A 16645-nucleotide genomic window follows, 5' to 3' on the forward strand; every position below is an offset into this window, starting at 1 on the left:
TCCGTTAGATTTTCTGACTAGTTTTGAAGGATATTTTACATATTACTCTCTGTAAATGTAAAATTTGAACCCTAAGTTTAATAACTGTTGACTTTTGTTACATTTTCTCCATTTTTAAGGAAATATTTCTCTAATTTTAATATTTCTTCTGGAGTTTATACATAACCTGTGGGCAGTTTACAACTGGGCTGTTACTAATTTGTTCTGAATGAATCTTGAATTAGCAAAAGGGCTTTCTATATAGAATTGGATTGATTTGGGGTTGGAAGCGGGGAAGAAAGGAAATAATAGTGATAAGAAAACACAATGCAGATACTGGGACTGTTTCACAAGATAAGATTTCTCCCTCCGGATGCGCTTGAAATTGTAGTCACTTGGTTGTTTCTACGTTTTACCACTGTAATTATAATGTTCCTTCTGAGCTTGCCGGAAACAAGAGAAAGCACAGTGAGTCCTTAGCCAAGATGTGGTCATGGTTTGCATGAAAAACAAAGAGGAAGTGCGTTGACCACAGTCCTTGCCTCAAAATTATTAGATAACTCCACTTGATTGTGTATCTCTGAGATTTACTCTTTTGGAATGTTATTATTTTTTTAATTGAAGCTGTGTAGAGCTGACCAAGTTCTTTCACAAATCCGTATGCTTTGTTACATGCCAAACAATTAGAAGTGCAGCTTAAAATGTAAGAAGTAAGTTTTTAAAAGATTATTGCCCTTTGCCTTTAGTCATAAGCAAGAAATTGCATTTTGGCTTCTTAAAAAATTCATAAATTTGCACAGAGACTTAACGGACATTCTAATATAAATTTACAGAGATTGAAATTAGGAATCTGAATTTCACACAATAAATATTGTGAAATTGAATTCCATAGAATTAATTAATTTGAGGTTATTGGTGTTAGGGTCTTGTTTTGTTTTATAGCTGCTAATATTTTACAATTTAGAAATAAGTTTTATCATTTTGTTTTTTCTTGTAATTTTTTGGAATGTAAGTATTTTAGAGTATTTTTTTTTAAATGTATACATCTTAAAATAGACTTTCCAGTATTTAAAATTAAAAGACTTGGACTAGATTGGGAAAGGAATCCAGGAAAATGAGTTTTTCTTCCCAAATGGATAAAATTATTTTTTCCCCAACTCTCAAAGTGTCCCTTGTTTGATAGAGTATGCTTATTAAAGTTAGGAATTTGAAAATTATTAAGTATAAAATGACATGCCCTGAAAAATTAACTTCTACTTGGGTCGTCATACCCTTGACAGGAAAGTAAACAATTACTAACCAGGTGCAGACCTCCAACTGTTATTCATTTACAATCTGAAAAAGACCGTGCTGATCCCCAAGTTGTCCTGGCCATAATTTAATTAAAATTTATTTAGATTACATAGAAATAAAGGCACATTCTGCCATTCCTAGATGATCCTAAATTTTGAGCAGTTTTTAGACAACTAGAGTTTATTCCAGCAGTCATTGGTGTGAAGCACCTTTTCCAAAGAAGTACCAGGTGTTTCATGTTCTTGGCTATTTTTCCCCCCATTTTACATTCCTACAAAGTTTTTAAACTAAGTGAAACTCTCTGGAAAAGTGGAAACAACTAGCAAGTGTGGAAGAGGGAGTGATTCTGGTTAGTTTTAGAAGAAAATGAAGTTGTGATTTCTTAGCTTTGACAGCTCTACTTTTAAGGAGCGAATGTGACACAGACTCATAGTGCCTGAGTTCTGTGTTCTGGATTTTACTCTTGGTTCGGTATTTTACTAGGTAGAGCAGACATTTGGATCCTGTTTTTGCCAATCTTTCTTTTTCTCTCTCTCGTTGTATTGATCCGAAACTTTATAAATTATTACTACTATTTTTACTGTTAATATATAAATTAGTCTTTTTCTTTATATAGATCAAGCTTCTGAAATTCAGGTGACAATGATGCTCACTGAGAGTTGTAAGCTACGAGGCCTTCATCACAGGTGAGAGAAGAAACCACCCAGCATTGAAGTGTTAAGCGTGGTAACATCGTGTGCTACATTTTTATGTTAAGAATTTTGTGGTATGTTCTGAATTGAAAGCTTTTTGGAATAGCTTTTTTTTTTTTTTAGAATATTAAAGTGAAATGCATGCCTAGTGCACAAAATTTAAAAATGCAATAAAGTATAAAGAAGAAAATAAAGCAGAGTATATAAGTCCACATCTGAATAAACATAGCTAAACTTTCAGGAGAGTTTTTACATATTTGTGTGCATATTTTCCTTTATAAAATAGATTAGTGATATATATATATATACACACACACACACACACACATATATACACACACACATACACATATGCTAAAAAATATCCGCTGTGAAATTTTTTAACAAAGAATACCAAAGACAAGCATAATGAACACCTGTAATCCCATCTCCTAAACTCAGTGATAGTTAACATTTTGCCCTTTTTGTTTGGTGTATGTGTATATGTCTCTTATTTATCCAGATGATATATAGATATTTATGAGTGTAGAAATATTTTAAAGTACACTGGCTATCTCAACACTTTCAATTCATTTCCAGCATGCAATTCCACCCCCCCAATGAGGATGTTTCCTTAAATAATTGTAACACCATTATTATCTTAAATAAGGTTAACAGGCTCTTTGCTATAACAAAACAATGTACCTAACTCTTCATATAAGTAACTATGAATTCATGTCCACGTTTAAAAAAGATATGTAGCAGCTCATTGAATGGATGTACTGTGTTTTATTTAACCAGTGTCTTGTTGTTAGGTCATTGTATGATTTAAAAAAAAATACTTATAGTTCTATATAAGACCTTTTTTTTTTTTTAAAGCTTGATTATCAGTCCTCTTCACAGAGCTATAACGAAAGCTTCTACCTTCTGAGACAAAAAGGGCTTAAATATAGTATGCACTGTGCAGCAGTATCAGTATTGGGGCAAGGTTTTTTATTTTATTTTATTTTTTTAAACAGCATGTAAAGTCAGCTTTGTTTGTATGCCTCTTGCAGATTTGGTTGTGTGTGTTTACAAAAATGGGACAGTGACCATCCCTGTTGGAAGATATTTATGGACTTCTGGGGGAAGAAACACATGAAAGAGATGCATGCAAAAGGCAGCATGCATTTTAATTTCTGGGTACTTTGAGCAGTTATTTGGGTTCTGCCAAAAAATAAGATGACTATATAGAGTTTTATTTTTGAATGTCATTTATACTTTGGGTCATATTTGAAAGAATTTGAGAACCTAAACAGAAGGCAGCAGTATATCAATATCAATATTGATTGAATCAATAAAATGGTAATGAAAATCAAACTGAGTTTTATGGCATTGTGATGGTGGAAGAGAAAACAAATAAGCCAACAATAAAGATACAAATATTTTTGCTGTGATTGAACATAAGAGATGTTTATCTCTTAGCTTCTGGGCAGCCAAGCTTGAGGAACCATTAAAAGTTGATAAATCTCAGTATTAGAAGAGAAAGAAACATAAATGTTCCTTGGGGGAGGAAAACGGTTTTCTAGTTTCAAATTCTGAGGCAGCTGCCCATTAAGCTTATCATACACTTGGGGCATTGATTAATACAACGGACAGATAAACTTTGTAGTTTCACTGAGTATAAAAAATCCCAGGGACCTTTGAAAGAATTGAACATACAGTACTGAGGGACTGAAGATGTCCCATTGAAGGGTTTAAGTCAAGTGGTTGAAGAATGTTATCTTCCATTGGCCTGATTCAGTCCAAGTGTAGAACTTACTTACAGAGGAATGGATGGATAGCTCATTCGTGAGACTGTGTTTTCCAAAAAACACATTTTGTTTCCTCTGAGTAACAAAACAAGAATTGGGTAATGGTCATTTGAAAATGTCCTTCTTGGCAATATTGGAAGTGCTTGATGTTCTCTTCTACTTGTAGTTTGGCTCCCCATTGGCTCAAAGTTGCCTTATGGCCACCTTCTTAACACTGAGCGCCTCCCAGCTCTCAACTCTGCAAGCACACTGGGCAAGACTGAGAACCGTATACAGTTCTTGTCTCATGTCCCCACAAAACCTTCCCTTCCTCTGCCTTGTTCTTATCTACAGCACCAGTTTCGGCTCTCATCCACTCTTCATCTAGGTCCCAAATCTTCTTCTCTATCTTCCTTTCCTTTATAAAATGGGCAGAATGAAGACTAGCCATTTGTACTTTAAAACATGTTCATTCAGCTTGTTACCTCTTCTGGAGGGCTTTTAATGATTTCATCTCAAACAGCACTAAAATAACCTTTAACTCTGCTCAGTGAATTTCAGACATGAGTAGAGGAGCAGAGGAGTAATTTTGGGGAGGGGGGTTTTGAGAGATCAGTACCTCTTCACAGTACTTCTAAAATCATGGTGTGCTCAGTTAAACCTGAATGCAGACCTGTTGTAGTCATTTTAGTGTGCATGCGACTTGGTATGAAAAGAGGCTCAGTCACTTCCCATGTCTTCCTTCTTGCTCTCCTGGGACGGCATATCCAGTGGTTCAGGGGAAAGCACAAGGGTTTCTGGAATCAGATGAAGCTTTGAATTTTTTTTCTCCATGCACTTGCTGTTTGTCCTTGACAGATCACCTAACCTCTGGGTACAGGTTTCCTCACAAAGTGGGACTAATCATCACTGGCACTGTTAGACTGTAATGCAAGCTGAAGCTGTACTAAAAAGATGTAGGTTTACTCATTTCTGAGTCCTCATTTTCCAGCTCTTTGGGGTCAGTGCTTTTCTTTTTAGTAACTCCTGTGCCGCATGAAGGGAGCCCATAGCTTTCACCTGTGTACTGTTGGGCCAGAATTGTGTGACTGTGGTTTTAAAAGAGGCACATGCCCAATTGAGACAATGTAGAAAATCCAGAAAAGGCAAGGTAGCAAACAAGGTAGAAATGATCAAAGACAACAACTTTTAATTCTTGTCATATTTTTGTGCAGAGTTTTATTATTTTTTTTCTATGTTTGGAATTATCCTGCAAACTTATGTAAATGTATCTTGCTTTCCTATAAGGTAAACATTTACTCCTCTTAACATCTCTTTGTGACCATTTAATTGTTATATACTATCCTACTATTTGGGTGTACTCTTTCCTTACATTTGCACATTGAAGTTGTTTGCAACTTTGTGTGATTAATATTGCATTAACTATCCTTGTTCATGTAGCTTTTTGATGTTTAATATTATTTCCTTATTAAGTATCCTTAGAGGCAGAATTTGCTAAGTTAAGGAATAGGAATGTTTTTAAGGCTATGTTACTTGCATTGTCAAATATTTATTAAATGCTTATTTTCTGTGGCACAGAATACAGGGCATTGGGTGTAAAAATAAGAGTTCATATTAGTTTTTGCCTTCTAGAAATTTTCGGCATAGTGGGGAAAATGAGATAATTATGTAAAACATTACATAACCTTGGAGAAAATTAAATTATTTCCAGATACCAGTGGAAAGAGGTATCATTAGGCAATAGGATGAAAGTATTTATATGTGCCAGGGAAAATTAAAGAGAAACAAGACTGTTACTACATGCTTTGGCTTTTAACAGCATTTTATGGTTGGTATGATGCCATGTTAGAGGTATGGAAACTAAGGCTGGGAGAGATGGTTGCATAGACTATCTATAAATGGTAAATTTAGGATTTAGAAACCAGATTCTAAGTCCCATGTGACCAGCTAAGGACATCTTGGCTTTTGTGGCAATTGCAGCCTCTTTGAGGTCTTCTTGATTATCATATTCTGGCCAATAGTCTGCATGGAGTCTTTTTTTTTCTTCAATGTGTTGATGGACTAACGGGGATGTTATAATACACTCATAATGCATCAAGTCGTTTTTTAAATGTCTCTGATTACCCCTTAAGAGCAAAGATTTAGTGTGGCTAGAGTGTCTCTTCAGAGAATCTAGTCCATAGGAGACAGCTTCGAGTTTACAGCTTTTCCCTATCAAAGTGCATATGTGAAAAATACTGAAGTCTAGTTTCAAAGGGCATTTATTAATTTTATGACATTTTTAATAGTAATCTTGTTTTTAAGTATGTTTGAAATTTTCTTGTTTTGTTTTGGGTAACCTTAATACTTTTTATTAAAAATAAGCCCTTGAGGTTTTAGATTTCACTTGTCTTTTTCTTGATTTCTTATTATTTTGTAGAAATCTTCTTCCTATTACGCATGTGTGTATAGAAGAAGGAGAAAAGCCCATGGTGATACTGCCTTACATGAATTGGGGGAATCTTAAGTTGTTTTTACGGCAGTGCAAATTAGTAGAGGCCAATAACCCACAGGTGAGAAAAATTTGCCCAAATATCCAGTTATTTACTAGGAACTTCTGATGGTATCTTTGAAAGTAGATGTTAACTTTCTTATGTATAAACTGTGTAAAGGCCTGCAAAAAGAAACTCAAAATGAGCCGGAAGATATTTATAACCTGTTGATTTAGAGGACGATGGTTTATAATTCCTGTCTTGAAGGTTGCACTTTACTGATGCTGAAGTTTTTCCTTTTTATCCATTGTGTGTTTATTTATAATCACCTCAGACTCTCTCTCCAACACCATTTCAGTCGTTTTCCTGATAACTCTTTGAAGGCACTGGTACTAGATCTCCCTTCTAGGAATGGAAACACACTTGACTGAGTCATTTGGTCCATGTCGTACCAAAAGCTGGTGGCGACTGGAAGTCTGGATTATGGAGATAATTGAATCTATTTTTAATATTCTTGGCTATAAGATGTCAGTCATCTACGAGTGTCCTTCTCTTCACTGCTTGTGCACATAGCTGTGAAGCATTTGGTTACATTCCAGACACATGATGGTATTTGTGCTAAATAGCCTAGCTGGTGTTTTGTTGCCTACTGTAACTTGTAGCCACATTAAGTGTGCTTTAGGACTTATAATAATGTACTTACTACAGGTGCCAAGAGAAAGTGGATTCAAAGGCTGCACTGAGTATTTGACCTAATATGTCAGTATACTTTGTAAATTGACAGGATTAAAGCCAGGGTTCCAACAAGTTGTTGGAGGCTGTAGCCCATCAGCGTCACCTGAGGAAGAACTTCATTCCTCAGCCCACCAGACTGGCATACTGGCTCTAGAGGAGCACATCAGTAGCGAGAGCCGCTGACTTCTATTAGCTTGAAAATGGTCCCCAGGGACCATCTCCTAATAAAAACTATGAGTTTTAAAGAAAAGAACAGGTTATTGAATAATAAGCATTTGAAATTTTACCTTGAGAATCTGGCATTCGTGGACCAGATATTTATTGAGCAGCTACTGTATGCGCTGGATGTTGGGGAACTATACCTGACAGATGAGAGAGGCAGTAAAGTAAATGGTAAGTTACATGACAGAATGGCAAGACTACAGTAGATACAAATATTAGGGAGGTATGGGAACGTATTCTTGGTCAAGAAGTAGCTTTTTAAAACTCCATGTGTAGGTGTAAAGAGGTATATTGGGATAGAGTAGGATTGTGAAATAAAATAAGCAGCTGACTGCCATCATCATTTTTGTGCTAACTGCAAACAACGTCTTTTTTTTTTTTTTTTTTTTTACCACAGGCAATTTCTCAACAAGACCTGGTACACATGGCTATTCAGATTGCCTGTGGAATGAGCTATCTGGCCAGAAGGGAAGTTATCCACAAAGACCTGGCTGCTAGGAACTGTGTGTAGGTGCCATGAGCTCATCACTGACATTTCATGTTTAGTTTTCTCCAGATTTGGGGTTCTCTCCAGGAATCCCAGTGGTCATTGTATGGTATTTAAAAGTAACTGTGATCCATTTGTTTTAAATATGCTGATTGTATTTGATGTTCATGTCTTTATTTTTCAGCATTGATGACACACTCCAAGTTAAGATCACAGACAATGCCCTCTCCAGAGACTTGTTCCCCATGGACTATCACTGTCTGGGGGACAATGAAAACAGGCCAGTTCGGTGGATGGCTCTGGAAAGTCTGGTTAATAATGAGTTCTCCAGTGCAAGTGATGTGGTAAGTGCTGGGACTCCTGGATATCAACAGGCTTTATGTTTTAATTTTTTTCTTTTTTTCTTTTTTTTTTAATCTAGTAATTGTTCCCTGAAATGTTTCACTGAGAAAGCAAGCGTAGTTAGCTCCATTCAGCCAGTTTATGGAAAGAAGCTGTGACCCAAACCATGGTCTATCACTATGTGTAATCCCATTTCATCCTCAGGTAGCCCCGTGAGGGGGCTGTTAACACTATGAAATAGCTGGACACTAATATCCCAGTTTTAAAGGTGGATATTATTAATGCTTAGAGAGGTTTCCATAAGCTGATTATTTTTCTTTTCTTATGTAAGTTTCAGAATGACCAGTTGGTTGCCAGATCATAAAGATTTATTGTTTTCTTCTTTTCAAACAACCTCTTCCAGCATTATGACCTGTGTTATTTATAATTCCCCAGAGGTCACTCTCTTCCCTTTTGTCAGTTTCTGAGTAGTTTTGCCCTCCAGAGCAGATCATAGAGTGGGATCCTTTATACTTAGTGATGAACAGTTTCAGAAGCCATGTTTACTTGTGGGTATTTTGCAGGTATTTTAGGTTGCTTTTAATTTCTCACTTTTTAGTCTGATTTAAAAGATGGATTTGTTTTCCTGTCTCTTGCTTATTGCAGTTTATTATTGTGGCTGAATAGCTAGAGATTAGGTAAAACTTCTGCTTATAAGGTCCCCCTCTATGACCACTCATCGATTGTTAGTGTTGCATATAAAATCGTATAGAATTGTTTGCTACAAAGTTTCAACTGTAAAAATTGGACTTACTAGATCATTGTATCTTGTGTCTCATCAATATATTTTATTTATGGTATAGGGTTACCCTTTCACTTCTAAGTTTGTATGCTTTTAGGATTACTCTTTTAATACACTCATTTCGTCAGTGTATTAGTGTCCTCTGGATGCTGTAACAAAGTATTGTAACCTTAGTGGTAAAACAACAGAGATTTATTCTCACAATTGAGTTCTGGAGGCCAGATGTCTGATATCAAGGTGTAGGCACGGCCGTGCTCCCTCCAGAGGCCCTATGGGGGAACCTTTCTTGCTTCTTCCAGCTTTGGGTGGCTCTTGGCATCCTTCATGGCTGCATCTCTCTGCTTCATGTTCGTATCACCTTCTCCTCTGTGTATGTCTGTCTCATAAAACTCCTTCTGCCTCTCTCTTATAGAGATACATATGATTGCATTTAGGACCCACCTATACAATCGAGGATAAGCTTTTTTGAGATGAGGGAAAGGTTGCATTTTTGCTTTTGCTTTTGCTTTTTAAATAATATGAAAAGAGAAAGTAGGGTTTGATTTTAGGCTAGCACACAGCTGCTGTATTGAATATCATTAAGGACCAATTATACTCTTACTGATATGGTACTAGTTTTGGGGGTTGCCAGATCTTTATTTAGAAGTTCTGAATTATAGCTGGAATTCTTTACTAGCTTCTCCATTAAGCAAAGCTGTTTTCATGGGGGTGCAAATGAGTTTAACTTTGGTTTTAGCACATAGCTTTAAAACATAGTATCAGTTAAACTAGTATCAGTCAAATCTACCCTTTTAGTAGAAAAGCTTACATCTGAATGTTTTTGAATGCAGAAAAGTAAAAGGAACTTTGTTCAATCTTTTCTTTAAAAGTCTTACTCCATTGTTGATTTAAAATATTAAGTCACTCATCTCTTTGGGATCTTAATATTTTTTTCAGTGGTTGGTTTTTGAAATTTATGATTTTGTTACTCATTGAAATATAGCATAATTGCCTTAGCAAAAATGAAGGGGCAGTTGTGGTGAACCCAAAACTAGTCTAATGGGCAGGAAATAGATGTTTCTTAAATGACAAGTATGCCATGTAACTTGAAGAGGTGGGGATTATTTGCTTATTCTCTTAGAAAAAGGAGTATTGATTGATAGCTAATATTTCAAGGGGATATACAAGATGGCCAGTAGTGTTATTTGCTTACACATGGAAGCCCCCAAAATGCATTGCTTAATTTAATGTATTTGTTTATTTCTGTGTAGGCATTCCATTGTATATTTAAGCAGTAATAGGAATTTTTTTTACAACATTTATGATTAAATATTTCACAGGAACACCGAAGTGAAAATTCAGTAGGATAATACAGTTTCAGCCAGTGAGACTGTAGTTAACAATAGATCCCTAAGTAATATGATTTACATCTCTTCGGCCAGGTACACTGTCCTGTGTTAGCTGGTAAAGTCTAAGTTGAGGATGCATGATTTAGTTAAGCAAATATTTCAAAATTAGAATTAGTTACTTTTATGGTTATGGTATTTTAGAAATTTTGCAACAGTTCACATATTTTATGTCAGAATTTGTCTTCTGTCAGAATTTAGTTATACTAGATATCTTGTTGCTGCTTGAGCACTTGACAGCTTTATTTTTAAAAATCTCTGTGAACTTAATGGTGAGCAACTTAACAGGAGACTTACTTTAAAATCATAATTACTTTTAGTGTGTCTTGGCATAAACTTACTTGAAATGTCTGTGTGACCCAAATTCTTCAGGCTGTACTTAGAATGTGATAGTGAGAGTACCCACTGATTTACATTTAACATGGTTAACCCCTAAAATGCTCAGATTTTTTTTCTTCAGAAAAAATTCTTCAGGCTGTACTTAGAATGTGATAGTGAGAGTACCCACTGATTTACATTTAACATGGTTAACCCCTAAAATGCTCAGATTTTTTTTCTTCAGAAAAAATTCTTCAGGCTGTACTTAGAATGTGATAGTGAGAGTACCCACTGATTTACATTTAACATGGTTAACCCCTAAAATGCTCAGATTTTTTTTCTTTAGATTCTTAGTAATTCATTTCTTTTAAAATATGTGTGTGTGTGTGTATATATATATGTATATATATATTTTTCCCCCCACCTAAATATCTTTTGCCTTGGATAATTAAAATTAAAAGGAATAGGAACACTGGTCTGTTTCCTCTGACTCTGATACAAGTACTAGTGTAAAAATCTGTTTTCAGTTTTCTGGGATTGAATAGTTTTTGAATTCTTTTTTTTTTTTTTTAAGATTTTATTTATTTGAGAGAGAGAGAGGGAGAGCACAGAGGGTGAGTGAGAGGGAGAAGCAGACTCCCCACTGAGCAGAGAGCCCTACATGGGGCTCGGGGCTTGATCCCAGGACCCTGAGATCATGACCTGAGCGAAAGGCAGATGCTTAACCAACTGAGCCATCCAGGCACCCCTACTTTTTGAATTCTTATATTAAAACACAAATGTTAAAGATTGCTTTTTAACATTTGTATTGAAAATTTGTACATATAATCATTATTCTCTGTTCCTGCTTTTCCTTTATAGATGGAGTTGGGGGTTCAAAGGCTACATTTAATGTGGTACTTTGTGGCTGAAAAACTTTATACATAGTCATATGCAAAATATGCAAAATAAGTAATGTAACCCCCCAGAGTCTCTACACATGTAAAATACATATTTCAGATGTAAATGTAGCACCTGAGAGATGGTATTACTGCCTTGGAGAGGGCATTTTCTTTGTCCTTTAAAAGGTCCTTAACATTTTTGCATTTTTTTTATAGTTGAAAGCTCTATGTCATTTGTTTGATCCTAAAAAAAATACATTGCATCTCTTGCTTGTGTTTTCACAATTTTTACTGGAAGGATTCAATACTTCAGTATGTCAAGATTCTTATAATCTTAATACCAGCTTTTAACTGTTGAACTTAGGAAATACGCACAACTAGATTTTGACTAGTTATAAATCTCTTTTATTATTCCAAGATATGACATCATCTTAGGCATTCATAAGAATTTCTGGATATTGTTTTTATTCTGTTTTCATCAGATGTAGATACCACCATAGATTTTTTTCTGTAACTTTCTTTTCCTTTATTTGAAAATAGATTTCTTGATTTATATCTTCTTTCAATTGGTAATTATAGTAGCTAACATAATTCTGCTGTTAAGAGACTACATCCTACTAAGAGACTAAATGCAATCAGGAATGCACAATTACATTTCTTTCTTGGTGCTTTTTGGTCTTTACAGTATTACATTGTATTTAAAAAACATTTTCTTGGGAAAAACAAGTCAAGGAAATGATTTCCATGCTAATCTTATCAGCATGGCTTATAGCAATGAGGAGACTCTTTAAGGTATTTGAACAGTTTTTAGGGTGTAAATTAAAATGTGTTCCTGTGCCTTTACAATATTTATTTTGTGAACATTAAAGATGACCTAGAGGAAGAAGGGAAATCTGCAAAGTTATCCAGATAGTATATCTACAGCAGAGTGCTTCTTATTGCTCTTGTTTGCCCAGTGTCATGGAAAGTCATTGCCACACCCTGAGCAGACTTGAGCAGGAGAAACTCACATTCATAATATACCCATGAAGAGTGGTCTTCTGAACTACTGTGGTATCAAAGAGAAAGGTACAGTTTTCAGAGAATGCTTATTGTTTTTAAAAGTATGGAAAATTTTCTGTTTTATATTGTTTCTTTATCACTAATTTTAGAATAATGCTTAGATTCCCAGTATTTATTTGTTTCCATTATGGTTGCAGATTTTACACATCAACCACCTTAGACTTATTTAAACATAAAATTCACATTTTAAGAGGAATAGCATTGTGTGGTGGTGACAGACTGTAGTAACACTTGTGAGCATAGCATAATGTATAAACTTGTTGAATCACCGTGTTGTACACCTGAAACTAATGCAACATGTGTGGCAACTATACTTCAATAAAAAATAACTAAATAAATATAAGTTAGCATTAAGAGGAATTGATATAAAGACATTAAGGAAAAGCTGGAGAGGTGAAAGGATCATTCAGATATTAGGAAATAAAGATTTGAAGTTTAATATTATTAACATTAAGAGAATATTTTTTAGTTGTATTTAATTATATTATTTTAATAGTCCTAGTATTTTCTGGAAAAGAGGAATAAATGGATTTACTTTAGAAATAGTTGTTATACTTTCAGAGGTGACCGGTTGCTGTCTTGTGATCAAGTATTGCCCTTGATGTATTTTCTGTATTAGACTCTCCCTAAGAATAGATATTTTCTTCAAGAGATCTTGTGAACATCCCTTTCCCTTTCCTTGTCCTTATCATTCTATTGAACATTACCTTCAAATAGCCTGTGTTCTGATGGAGGAATGTCTAAGCATCTAGTGCAATAGAGCGAAGTCTCGTAAGTAGCAGATATATGTGATGGCCTGGTAGCTATCCAATATTGGTTATTCTCCTTTTCCTAATCACGGATTCTAGGGCAGATTCATAGCAGAAGTGGTCTCTTTTCAATCATGTATGATACTCTGTGCCTAAAGATTGCTGATTTTTCGAGGTTGACTTAGCAACATGTACTAAATTTGATACCTGATATAGTCAGTGCACTTTATATATAGTCATTGTATATCTGGGTTCATTTGAAGCTGGGATAATTTGCTGCAGTGATAAATCTGGATGAGTGTTAAGATTATTAGGTGATAGTTAACCTTGCAAAATTGCTGAAAGCTCCACTTTAAGAGTTATTTATATAAATCTATTAATGATATCTTTAATTTTAAATAGTAAAGCTTTTTTAAAGTAATGTACTCCTTCCTATAGATGTGTATTTCAGTTATGGTTATTGAAAAGGCCTAGAAACTATGTCTGAAAATTTAAAATTCATAGGCTAATAAAAGCTTCAAAAATTGGATATTTAGGAAGGGATATATTCTAATAAAGCCTGTACCTTGTGCACAGTGGATGTCAGTTTTGAAAACTTGTGAAAATCAATTAATGTTAGCTTACTAACTAAGTTAAGTGAACTCAAGCTTTCGCTGCTAGGAGTATTCATGATATTTTGATCTTCAAATTGAACTCTTTTTTAAAAAAAAAAATTCAATTTAAGGGGTTTCTGGGTAGCTCATTCGGCAAGTGTCTGCCTTCAGCTCAGATCATGAACCCAGGGTCCTGGGATCAAGCCCTGAGTCAGGCTCCCCGCTTGGCAGGGAGTCTGCTTCTCCCTGTCCTTCTGCCCCTTCCGCAGTTTGTGCACTCTCTCTCTCTCTTTCTTGCTCACTCTCTCTCAAATAAATAAAATCTCTAAAAAATTTCAATTCAGTTAACATGTACTGTATTACTAGGTTTAGAGGTGGAATTTAGTGATTCATCAGTTGCATACAACATCCAGTGCTCATTATTTCACGTGCCCTCCTTAATGCCCATCACCCAGTTACTCCATCCCCTCACCCACCCGCTTTTCCAGCAATCCTGTTTGTTTCCTGTAGTTAAGAGTCTCTAATGATTTGTCTCCCTCTCTGTTTTCATCTTATTTTATTCTTCCTTCCCTTCACCTATTTCATCTGTTTTGTTTCTTAAATTCCACATAATGAGTGAAATCGTATGGTATTTGTCTTTCTCTGACTGACTGACTTCGTTTAGCATAATTCTCTGTATTTCCATCCATGTTGTTGCAAATGGCAAGATTTCATTCCTTTTGATGGCTGAGTAATATCCTATTACACACACACACACACACACACACACACACACACATACATACACATACACCCCATATCTTCTTTATCCATTCATCTGTCAATGGGTATCTGGGTTCTTTCCATATTTTGGCTATTGTGGACATTGCTGCTATAAACATTTGGGTGCATGTGCCCCTTTGAATCACTGTGTTTGTATCCTTTGGATAAATACCTCCTAGTGGAATTGCTGGGTTGTAGGATAGCTCTGTTTTAAACTTTTCGAGGAACCTCCATACTGTTTTCCAGAGTGAGTGGCTGTAGTAGTTTGCATTCCCCCTACAGTGTAAGAGTGTTCCCCTTTCTCCGCATCCTTGCCAACATCTGTTGTTTCCTGAGTTGTTAATTTTCAAAGTGAACTCTTAATTACAGGGAGTTGGTAAAGAAAGATCCATACTTCTTCCCCTGGTTTTCAGAGCTTTCTGTTTCTTGCCTTATTTTCCCTTTTTAGTTTTATATTTTCCATTGTATATTTCCTTGCATTTTGCATTTCATCCAATCTGGAATTCCTGTTGGGTCCAAAGACACAACGTACTTTTATGCCCTTTGATTTGGTCTTCTTTGGACCCCCAGAGAATTTCATACTGACATGGTGGTACCTACCACTGCTGCCTTGTATTTTTATGCATAAGTCATTCTTCCCAGAATGGGCAATGGAAACTCTGCTTTACTTATTTTCTTTTAGCAGGTGTTCCATAGTTACACAATTGAAATTGATGTACATATGTATACCTTTTGGGTCATTTATTTTAAAAACATTCACAGCCAGCTATGTTAATCTTATCTCTGGATAGCTGTGTACTTGAATGTGTAAAAGAATTCTGAGTGGCTCACATAGACTTACCCTCTTTATTTCTATGCTGAATCTCACATTTCTCCTTGTCTCACTCTCAGAGACTTTACTTCAGAGATTCCATCTCTTTTGACTACAGTTGTTATTTATGAGTACATTTATTAATTGACCTTTGTGCACTGAGGCTCCCCTCTTAACTATCAGATATATTGCATAGATGTCTACTCTGCCTTCCTACCTGGGCCCCATGTTTCTGAAAACTTTAGTGCAGTCTTTCATCTGTACTTTTCTTCAGTTCTGCTGTTGGAGTAAATCTTAAGTCAGTGTGAAGATATAACACAGTTGAAGACAGCAGGGGGAATATCTGGTTTTTGGAAAAAGGCTTTATTTTGTTACTTTTCCATTTTGTTTTTAAAATTTTTTTATTTATTTATTTTTTATTGGGTCCGTTTGGTTTGGTTTTTAGGCCAGGGAGAAGGAGATTAGACATGTGGTTGTTGGAGGGGAGGTCCAAGAGATGATAGGTGAATGGGCTCAGGAGGCCAGGTTAAAGATGTAGTCTTGGCATGGGAGGAGGAATACTTTTCTTCTGAGATGGGATTAAAGCAGGAGATAGAAGGAGAGAGAAGATACAGGAAATTGTTGAAGAAGGAGCTCATATTGGGACAGCTTCACATTCCTGAATATATTTGTAATTGGGGTTCATAGAGTGAAAGGGAGGAACAGACAGAGTAAGAAATAAAGACTGAAATATTTCCACGTTTGGTGGAAACTATAAACCCACAGATCTAAGAACTGAACAAACCCCAAATTCAAGAAGCAAGAAGAAACTAAACCATAGTGCATTATAATCAAATTGCTCAAAACTAGTGATAAAGAGAAAATCTTAAAAGCAGCCAGAAAAAAAAAAAACCATGTTAATACACAAAGGAACCAAGAAAAGGATGGCAACAAATTTCTCATTGGAAGCAGTGCAAGGGAAAAGACAGTTAAACATTTTTAAAGTACTGTAAGAAAAAATCCTGTAAATATAGAATTCTATACCCAGTGAAAATATCTTTCAAAAATGAAGCAGAAATAAAGACTTTTTTAGAAATACCAAAGCTGAAATAATTGCCATCAGCAAACCCATATTACAAAAAAGGTTAAAAAAGCCCTTTAGGAACCAATAAATAATACCAGATGGAAATATGGATCTATACAAAGGAACAGAGAGCACTAGAAGTGGTAACTATATGCATAAATATATGTTTTTTTATATTATTTAAATCTCTTTAAAAGATAATTGAACGTATTTTAGTGCCCTCTCTCTCGTTGATAACATAGAAAATCATTAAGGATTTAGATTTGAA

The 16645-nt window shown here is 35.3% G+C and overlaps 1 protein-coding gene across 4 annotated transcripts in view; it reads left to right on the forward strand.

Annotated features, from left to right (window-relative positions):
* RYK (receptor like tyrosine kinase) overlaps window positions 1-16645 on the forward strand; it is a 93968-nt gene that overhangs the window by 60317 nt on the left and 17006 nt on the right. For all 4 annotated transcript variants that reach the window (XR_008960662.1, XR_008960663.1, XM_026497062.4 and 1 more), the window contains exons 10-13: window positions 1889-1958; window positions 6135-6267; window positions 7541-7650; window positions 7815-7974. Coding sequence is in view for 2 of the 4 variants with exons in the window: in XM_026497062.4 (XP_026352847.1) it covers window positions 1889-1958; window positions 6135-6267; window positions 7541-7650; window positions 7815-7974 (473 nt within the window). In the remaining 2 variants the exon portion in view is untranslated. The remainder of the gene's footprint in view (window positions 1-1888; window positions 1959-6134; window positions 6268-7540; window positions 7651-7814; window positions 7975-16645) is intronic.

Source organism: Ursus arctos, unplaced genomic scaffold (genome assembly GCF_023065955.2).
Source record: "Ursus arctos isolate Adak ecotype North America unplaced genomic scaffold, UrsArc2.0 scaffold_20, whole genome shotgun sequence".
Classification (NCBI taxonomy): Eukaryota; Metazoa; Chordata; class Mammalia; order Carnivora; family Ursidae; genus Ursus; species Ursus arctos.